Below are 10,759 nucleotides of genomic sequence, written 5' to 3' on the forward strand. Positions count from 1 at the left end.
TCGCAGGCCTCATATCTTTCCTGCTGGCTCAGCATACCTATTAACTCCCAAATATTTAAAAAACTACCTACCTCCTCTTTCAGTACTTTCAGAGATCTTGTGCCCACAATTCTCTTGGGGAGAGAATTCCACACATTCACTAATCTGGAAGGAGAAATTCCTTCACTTCTCAGTTTTACATGAGTGTTTCCTTTTTATGTAACCGTGGCCCCGGGTTTGAGATTGTCCCACACAAGTGGAAACATCTTCTCAATATCTACACTGACAAGGCCCACAGATCTTACAGCAATTTGCCAAAGATTTTAGACAGCACCTTCCAAACCCAAGACTCTTTTTTAATCTAGAAGTATAAGATGACCAGATACACGCGAACACTCCCATCTCCAAATTCCCCTCCAAGCCAGTCACCATCAAGACTTGGAAATATATCACCATTCCTTCATTGTCACTGGGTCAAAATCTTGGAATTTCTTTCCTCATAGCATTGTGCATCTACCTATAGCACATGGATTGCAGCGGTTAAGATTGCAACTCACGACCACCTTCTCAACTAGTGAGTGGGTATTAAGTCTGACCCAGCTAGCCATGTCCACTTCTCATGAATGAATAAAAAAAGCTTCCTATGATCTATGGCGTTATAAATTGCAGGCCATTGTGATTGGATATGCTATGGTATGATATTAACATTAAAAATTATAGACCACGTTGATACAAAGTTGTTTGGTTTGTATGTGAACAGGAAGTTGTGACAAATGGAAGAAGGCCTGTCTTAATTTGTTTTTGCCTTTGCTCTTCCAAAAGGACCTTTAAACATACTACTTTGAGTGAAAGAAAAATCCAAATTAGCTGCCTCTGATGTCTCAAAATAGCTCCAAAGCCTCTTATTTTAGCCAGCCGGAGTTAAAAACTGACAGTCGAATTGTTACTGTAAACAGGTTAACCTGTTTTGAAAGATAAATGTATCAACAGATAAACTAGTTGAAGACCATTTGTTTTGAAAGAGCTAGCTCACCCACAACATTCTAAAGCTGAATACTGTTGTTAGTAGGGCGGAAGCTCAAAGGAGAAAATTCAAAAGTATTGGGTAGTCTAGGAACAAATGGATAAGACACCGATATTGTCAACTCTTCTGAGGTGCTGTGTGAGAGAGATAGTCCAATAAAGTCATGCTGTATTCCCATCCCCAAACTCCATTAATAATTCCTGATCCATGATAATGATACCAATCCTCTTGTCTGTGAGCAGTGAGGTTAAAAAAGATCAGAGCATTAATACAATGCTTTATTTTGAAAAAGATCTTTGACTATTTTATAATAATATTAGACTATGGAAGAAAGGTTATTTGGGTGAATGAAGAGTCAGAGGTGGCTGGTCACACGATGGAACCTCAGGGATTTGTTCAAACAGATAAAGTAACTAGCTACAATTCCTGCTCTTAAGATTCTCACTGACGCATTGCCAACATGCTAAATACAATCAGTCTGTTTTTCCTCTAGGTGTTTGTTACTTGCAATGTCCAGTTATGTGCCAATGCATATAATTCCACACCATGTGCCCTGGGATGTGGTTCTGACAATAGTTCACAAATGGAACAGTCGGGCATGCAGCAAGTCACTGCAGGACCCATTTGCATCCAAAAGGAGAGCGACTCTGGTGAGAATTAAAGTCTTTAGAATCAGTTGCTTCCCATGCTGCAGCAAATTTTAATTGCCTCTTCTGAGCAATGATAACTCCTTACTGAAGTACATTCCCTCAGGCACTCAGCCTGCTGATTTGGTTATTATTCACGCACAAGCCTTGATGGCAAATACAAGTCAGTTATGCATATAGCCATATACAGTGCTGGTCTGTATTCAGTCAGCTACATACCTGACACACTCATGTTCAATTCCAGATGGAACTCTGCCTATCAATATAGAATCAGAAGCACTAAGCGGAATACAGGGTTAACGGTAGGGTTCTCAGTTAGGTGGAGGAACAGAGGGATCTTGGGGTCTATGTACATAGATCTTTGAAAGTTGCCACTCAGGTGGTTAGAGCTTGTAAGAAGGCCTATGGTGTATTAGCGTTCATTTGCAGAGGGATTGAATTCAAGAGTCGTGAAGTGATGTTGCAGCTGTACAGGACTTTGGTTAGGCCACATTTGGAGTACTGTGTGCAGTTCTGGTCGCCTCACTTTAGGAAAGATGTGGAAGCTTTGGAGAGGGTGCAGAGGAGATTTACCAGGATGTTGCCTGGAATGGAGAATAGGTCGTACGAGGATAGGTTGAGAGTTCTCGGCCTTTTCTCGTTGGAACCGCGAAGGATGAGGGGTGACTTGATAGAGGTTTATAAGATGATCAGAGGAATAGATAGAGTAGACAGTCAGAGACTTTTTCCCCGGGTACAACAGAGTGTTACAAGGGGACATAAATTTAAGGTGAAGGGTGGAAGGTATAGGGGAGATGTCAGGGGTGGGTTCTTTACCCAGAGAGTGGTGGGGGCATGGAATGCGCTGCCCATGGGAGTGGTAGAGTCAGAATCATTGGTGACCTTTAAGCGGCAATTGGATAGGTACATGGATGGGTGCTTAATCTAGGATAGATGTTCGGCACAACATCGTGGGCCGAAGGGCCTGTTCTGTGCTGTATTGTTCTATGTTCTATGTTCTATGTTCTAAGACCCGCTGTAACATACCTACCACCACTTTTGAAATAAAAACAGAAAGATCCTGGAAATGCTAGTAGATTAGATAATGTTCGCAAAAAGAGATGAAGAGTTAAAGTGTTGGGTCTGTATACGTAATTAGCTAAAGTAGTCATCTTAGCTGAGTTCAATTAATTCTTTCAGGTTTCAAACATGTGACTTACCTGGTTAGCACCATACCAGGGATTGCATTTCCCAGTAAGGGCTGGGGTATGGCTTGCTCTAAATATTTCCCAAGTTCCTTTCTAAAGAACATTGATTATAGAATACATCTTACTGTCCACATTGGTAACTTCCTCAAGTCTGGTGCTGGATGGCACCGGTTGAGTTTGGCTATTTTATCATCATACTGGACAGATGTGTATTCACTTCAAAACAAAAGGAGAAGTACTTCAGAGGAAAGTAACTTTTTGATGACATTGGATGTAGCCTTTTTATATTCAGCATCTGAGCTAAAACAGCTGACCTACAAATTGAGTGAGTTCTGTTGGGCAGTGGCTGAGCATTACTTGATAGGTTGGATAAATTTGTCAATTTACATAAGTACTGTATATAAATGACATTCCATGTGACTATGATAAAGATAAATGAGCATTTCTTGTCCTTAATCTGTCCACACCCTTTGACACAGATGGCCACACCAGCCCCCTGTTTTTCTCATCCATCTGGTTAGGAATGCCCTCACGTAGTTCCATTCTTATCTAGTGCATCATAATAAGAGTTTGATTTGCAAATTGCATTTCTTCCCATTCTCACACTACCACACAGGTCCTTCAAGGATCTACTTCAGATCATTCATTGGTTGGCAGCATCAACCAAAAGTACAGCATGTACTTTCACGTGTATGCAGATGACACCCAGCTCTACATCTCTACGATCACCTCCCCTGATTCCACCACTTTTGTATGCTCATCTAGTCTGATAATTTAACATTTTCCTCAGCAAGGTATTAGGAAACCCAAAGCCGCCTTCCCTCAATACTAAATCAATTCATCGCCGTGACACTGTCTGAGCTTCAGAGAGATAGTTTGTGTTGCGTTTGACCCCAAGGTGACACAAATGCTCATCATTACTAAGACCATAAGTGAAAGGGGAAACAAAGGATTAAAAATAAACTTTTTACAACTTCATATGTGAAGAGTGACAATAGTTATTAACATATTATGCTTCAAATTTGATTCCAGGATGATGGGAATGCCTTTCCACCAAAGTTAAGTAAAATGACTTTGGACAATCCCAACAAATGTCTAATGGGTATAGTACTTTCACCAACTTGGCATTTTCATTTTCATGTAAGTCAAATATGTGGCTGTGTGATATGAAGGGGTCATAACAATTTGCTGAGTTTATGGAATTTGAATTTCGGCAAATACGTAAACTCATACTTATAGTTAAGTGTCTGGATTTCACATTTAGAAACGGCACATTTTCCAAATCCACAATGGGGGAGGAGACAGGGAGAGAGGAGAAGGAAACCTAGTTTGAATCCCTAAATTCACATCCTGTAACAACCAGTCAGTTTTCTTTCCAAATGTACTTCCATTTAGAATCATAGGGATGTACAGAATGGAAACAAACCCTTCAGTCCAACCAGATATCCCAACCTAATCTCATCCCACCTGCCAGCACCCGGCCCATATCCCTCCAAACCCTTCCTATTCATATACCCATCCTAATGCCTTTTAAATGTTGCAAGCGTACCAGAGTCCACCACTTCCTCTGGCAGTTCAAAAGTACATTTTGTCTTGCACATTTTACTAATTTTGAAACAGGATCTGATCCTCTGGAAAAGGCAGATTGTGTTAGCATTAGGGTTAGTTGACCTATGTCATAGTTGGTCTATGTAGCTGTTGCAAAACCATAGAACTTAATTACTGTTTTCTTTTTAACTAAGGTCCTAATTATGCTGCTATCACTGTTGGCCTAACGTTGGGAGGCACGGTGGTCTATGTCGTTCTCATCTTGTTGAAGAGATCATTCATGGGACTACATTACAGGAGTGTAACTAGACATTCCAATCGGACTAGATCATTTTGTTAAAAGAAACTGAACAGAGAAGCACTGGAATGTACCTGTTTTAACATCTGTTCATTGGTACTCACCTCCTACAACTCCCTCTACTGGCAGTTAGAGGCCTCATAGCCTACACTGGCTGATGTCAAAATCACTTTTGCTCACTTTGGATTTTGAATGGATTTGTGTTTTACTTTCAGGGTTTGAACGCATTTTTAAATTTTTGCATGGGTCTAAAATAAATCTTCACAACACTAATTGTTTTGCAGCTTGAATCTATTTGCAGTTTAATAACAGAGAAACTATGTTTCATACAGAGCTGAGCCAGGAGAAAATGACACTCCAACTCCCGCTTCCACTCTGCCAAGGACATGCAGGCCCTGGGCCACCTCCATCGCCCAACTCTAACTACCTGACGCCTGGAGGAAGATTGCCTCATCTTCCACCTTGGGACCCTGCAACTGCACGGGATTAATGTGGATTTCAACGGTTTCCACATTCCCCCTCCCCCCACCTTAATCCCAGTCCCAAGCCTCCAAACCAGCACCACCCTCTTGACCTGTCCATCGTCTTTCCCAACCATCCCCTCCACCCTCCTCTCTGACTTATCACCTTACCCCCCCCCACCTCCAGTTAAGTTCCCTCAGCCCCACCCCCTCCCATCTATCTCTCAGTACCCAGGCCAACAAGTCTCATTCCTGATGATGGGTTTATGCTCAAAACATCAATTCTCCTGCTGTGCTTTTCCAGCATCTGACACTCAACTCTGAGCTGCTCCAAACTCTGAACTCAAATCTTGCTTGCACTCATTCAATGAAAATCCGGTCTCACTGTTCCTTGCAAAAGTACAGTAGTTCTTTCACCCAGATTAATGTACCAACAACAAAAATTGTACCTGGGCATTGTTGCATTGTGGGAATTTGTTCTGAATAAATCAGTTACACATGTCCAACTTTGCCCAAGGTGCTGTATTACTTTATTGCATAAAACATAAATTAAACCAGATAGACCACTTGACATTAACTACGCAGTGGAAATGATGAGAAAACCTAGTCCAATTGACTCTGCAATCCTCCCTACTAGCATAGAATAAAGAACAGTTCAGCACAGAAACAGGCACTTCGGCTCAACACGCCTGTTTAGAACAACAGAATGCTGTTCTAAACTAAAAACCTTTCACCTCAAGGCAGTCCATATCCTTCTATTCCCTGCCTATTCATAGATCTGTCAAGATGTATCTTACATATTGCTATTGTATCTGCTTCTACAACTCCTCTGATAGAGTGTTGGATGCTGCCTGAACTGCTGTGCTCTTCCAGCACCACTGATCCAGAACCTACCATACACTATTTGAAAGGTAAACTGCCTCTCACATTACCTTTAAACTTTTCTACTTTTATCCTGAACCCATGTCCCCCTGTAACTGACATTTCCACCCTGGAAAATAAAGACTCAAGCTATCCATGCTTCTCTTAATTTTTCAAACTTCTATCAGGCTACCTCTGACGTTCAGGTGGAAACAAACCAAGTTTGGCCAATCTCTCCTATTGCCCCTTAGGTCCCTTTTAAATTTTTCCCCTCTCACTTTTAACCGATGCCCTCTAGTTCTGGGTTCCCTCACCCCAGGGGAAAAAACCTTGTCTATTCACTCTATCCATGCTCCTCATGATTTTATAAACCCCTAGAAGGTCATCCCTCAGCCTCCGACAGCTCCGGCCTATTTAACTTCTCCCTATGGCTCAAACCCTCCAATCCTAGCAACATTCTTGTAAATTATCTACCTTTATGCTTTTTGAAGTACCCAACACCACCACCTTATTTATATTGATAGGCTTTAGAATATTAATGCCTTGCTTTACTCCTACATACCCTCATATCAAAATTGGAAGAGCTGTCCTATAGATTACTTAAGCAACAGTCTGACAAAGCCCTACACAATCATATTTTGCCATGTTCCAGACATCAGCAGCAGCAGCAGCATACCTAGATTTATACTGTCCCACTAATAGGAAGGACCCACTATAGGTGGCAACAAAGTGGTACACACACAATCAGGAGGCAGTTTCCCTCAGAGTCTGCAACATTGACACCAAACCCATTAGGTCTAATGCTATCAGTTCAAACATGGGCCAACCACTCCAGTTGATGAGTCATTACTCCTTCATGTTGAACACTAATCGTAAGCAGCACAAAAAGCTCAAAATGTACTCCGAGTGAGGAATTATAATATCTATAACCAAGAGTGACTTGGCAGCAGCATTATTGACCAAGTTGGATAAGCTCTAAAGGACATAGGGCATAACTGTTAAAATGAGTCTGCAGCAAGTGGTAAGGAAACCATGAAAACGCAAAAACATACCTGATTTTATTTTCACAAATCTACCATGACAGTGTCGTTGAGTGACCATCACACAATCCTTGTGGAGATGCCATTCAGCCTTCATAATGCCTTCACAACCCTTCATTTGTGTTGTGTTAAAGTACCATCGTTCTCACAGGGATAGATTTTTGAATAGATCTCTGACATCATAAATGTGGGTATGAGACACTGTGCGCCATCAACAGCAGAATTGTATTCAGCCACTGTCTGTAACCTCATGATTTCAAATATCTCCATGCTCCTATTACTATCAAGCTGGGAATCAACCACTGGTTCAATGAAGAGAGTGTGCCACGAGCAGCAGCAGTCTACCTAAACTGAGGAGTCAACATGCAGAAGCTACAGCACAGGGCTGCTTGCATGCCAAACAGTGAAAAAGCAGGCAAACAGGCTAAGTGATCCCACAACTGACACTTCAGAACTAAGCTCTGCAGTCCAGCCAGTTATGAACAGTGCTGGACAATTAAAAAACTAACAAAATGAAGACGCTCCATGAATATTCCCATCCTCAGTGATGGGTAAGTCCTGCAAATCAAGGCGGAAGGCAAGACTAAAGAATTTGCAAACATTTTCAGCCAAAAGTGCCAAGTATTTATTCCATCTCAGCCTTGTCCTGAGGTCTGTAGCATCATAGATTGCAGTCTTCAACCATGAGGATCAAAGGCCATGGATTCCCAACAAAATTCTGGCAGTAGTAGTGAAGACTTGTGCTCTGGAACTTGCCACAACACTTGCAAACCAGTAACAGCTACAACACAGGCATCCACCCAGTGGTGTGCAGAATTGGTCAGGTATGTCCTGGGCATAAAAGCCAGGGCAAATCCAATCCAGATCATTAACGTAGGTGTGAACTCAGATTTCTCCAATTTCATCATTTCCCCTCCCCCCACCTGGTCTCAGTCCCAACTCTCGAACTCAGCACCACCTTCCTTACCTGCAATCTTCTTCCTGACCTCACCGCCCCCATCCCCACTCCGGCCTATCACCCTCACCTTAACCTCCTTCCACCTATCGCATTTCCAATGCCCCTGCCCCCAAGTCCCTCCTCCCTACCTTTTATCTTAGCCTGCTTGGCACACTCTCCTCATTCCTGAAGAAGGGCTCAAGCCCGAAACAAGATTCTCCTGCTCCTTGGATGCTGCCTGACCTGCTGCGCTTTTCCAGTAACACATTTCCAGCTCTGACCTCCAGCATCTACAGTCCTCACTTTCTCCTACATTAATATAGGTACTCACTATAAGCAGATTTATAAAATCATCCCTTGCAAATTCCCAAAACACACAACACGAAGGAAATGTCTTTACCTATTACTAGTCAGCTAACGTTTAAAATTAGATTTACATTTTTGAAATTTAGTATCAAATATTGTATCAAGTTAAAAATAGGAAAGCTAAAAATGAGATCTCATTCAGTTAGATGCTGACATGTGTAGGGGTGTGAGAAATTTGGCTTCCACAGCAAGGACAATATCTTTTCAATCAAATTGTATCCTCATCACATTGCAGTTTTACTGAACAGATACTACTGAAATTGTGCACAACTTGAATGCCATTAAGTTAACGCAGTTCAAACAGATGATGTGGAAGTCCCAAGATACAGTTTGGTGATATTTTAATTTCAATTACTATCCCAAAGCTTGACAATTGAATACAGTATATTAATTTGCATCTATGCATTGGAGTGATAAACGGCATCAAGTGAAACCAGAGATAATTGCTGTGGTTTGTGTAATTTCTAGGTGCAGAAATAAGTCTCATCTACACAGAATTTATTTTCTTTACAATTAATGTTAACAACAGAAGTGTCTGAAAATGTAATAAAAAATTAACCACTTAGACAGTTGTTAAAACTGAAAAGACAGAAAGTGAAGTTTTTGGTGGCATATGACCAACATAGGTCCTAGATTTCTATTTATAACAAATACAACATTCAAATTCAATTCCAACATGTAATTCCTGGATTTCTATCTATAATAAATCCTTTATAAACTCAATACTTTTCCCAGTGATAGAGATTAAACGAACTGGCCTTTCACACAAGTGTTACAAAGTCAGGATCCATCCCCAATCTGTTCTTTTGCAGTTTCATCAAAAGATAGCAACCCCAATCTTCAACTCAAGAGGCAATGGCAACAGCATTGGAGCCTGAGGGGGCGACCTGGTAGAACTGGATAAAATTTTCAGGGGCATGGATAGGATAAATAGCAGAGTCTTTTTCCCAAGGTGGAAACATCAAATACTAGGGGGTTAAGAATTTAAAATGAGAAGGGAAATGTTTAAAGATGATGTACAAGGCAAGTTTTGTTGTGACACAGTAACAGGTGCCTGATGTGCACTGCCAAGGGAGGTGGTAGAAGCAGACATGATTGCAAAATCTAAGAGGCATTTAGATAGACTCATGAACAGGCAGAGAATACAGGGATATGAATCATGCACAGACAGGTGGGATTACTTTAGAACAGCACCATGGTCAGCATAAACAAGGTAGGGTGAAAGGCCTGTACTATACTGTACTGTTGCAAGTTCGAACGCAAATAATTAAAACTGGACAGTATGATCATATGAAAGGAAGATAATTTAAATTATCAGTAATTTATTTTGTACAGACAAAAAGTGAAATCAGATATATTAATAGATTGGAGCCCTCCAACTAACACGTACAGGAAGGATCCTCAAAGCGGATGTACATCAACTTGCCTTAAAATACTTTAGATATTGAGAGATGAAGCCTAACAAAATAAACTTGCAAAGAAATTTGCTTTCTTTTATTCACTTCCTTTAGAACATTTAGCTACTAAGGTTTTCATACTGATTTACAGATACAATACAGTGCAGTACTATCTCAACATGAAGGTTTGTAAGACATCAAGGCCTTCCTTTTGGAGGGACTGAAAGCAAAGAGGATTTCTAGAACTTTGTAAAGTCAAACATTTCAACAATATTAGTTCCTAACAAAGTGTCTTCAGTTGTCTAATGAACAAAATATCCTGTCTAGAAAAACTTGCATCATGTCAGGTTACTTCATTGTTACAGCAACATTAGCAATTTTCTCTACTCATTGTCATAAGAACTATCCAGCTCAGGGGAAATAACTATTACATCACCACCAAGGTTGATAACTTTTAAAAATAATACAAGCTTCTAATTAACAGTTGAAAGGGTAATATGACAAGATTTCACATTTTAAGACGTGCCTTTTTGTACAAGATTACAGCACTTTTGAGTAAATACAACATTTCTAGGCAACTTACACTTTAAACCACAGAATAAAAATATTCCCTTTTTAATTCTATACCAACTGAGAAAACATACTTCATAGTTATACTTTATATTGTTCTTTTAGTAGACACTGAATTCATCTTGAACCAGCACAAAATGATTATTGGCTCCGAAAGACTGACAGATTTTTCCTTTCCCAGCCTGGGAACTTTAACCTCCAGAACTACAAACAGTGTAAGTTTGTCTGGAGACATATTCCCTGGTTAAAGCCAGACAAACCTTCAAACTTTGTTTAATTCATCGCAAGTTTAGTATTTCCAATCCAAGCACAAACTCCCACCCACAATCCTCTACAGCAAACCACTGTCCTTATGCCTATGCCTGTTCTCACTTTCCCATATCCTGGAAGACTAACCGGATCTGTAGATTCTCAGAGATATCATTGAATAATTCAAACTTTCAA

The 10,759-nt window shown here is 40.6% G+C and overlaps 1 protein-coding gene across 1 annotated transcript in view; it reads left to right on the plus strand.

The window, feature by feature from the left end:
* LOC132824291 (uncharacterized) overlaps positions 1–4,925 on the plus strand; it is a 39,176-nt gene extending 34,251 nt beyond the window's left edge. The window contains exons 14-15 of the mRNA XM_060838634.1: positions 1,497–1,653; positions 4,580–4,925. Of these exons, the coding sequence (XP_060694617.1) occupies positions 1,497–1,653; positions 4,580–4,725 (303 nt within the window). The 3' untranslated portion in view covers positions 4,726–4,925. The remainder of the gene's footprint in view (positions 1–1,496; positions 1,654–4,579) is intronic.
* The last annotated feature ends 5,834 nt before the right edge of the window (positions 4,926–10,759 follow it).

The sequence above is a fragment of the Hemiscyllium ocellatum genome, chromosome 18 (genome assembly GCF_020745735.1).
Source record: "Hemiscyllium ocellatum isolate sHemOce1 chromosome 18, sHemOce1.pat.X.cur, whole genome shotgun sequence".
NCBI classification, from domain to species: Eukaryota; Metazoa; Chordata; class Chondrichthyes; order Orectolobiformes; family Hemiscylliidae; genus Hemiscyllium; species Hemiscyllium ocellatum.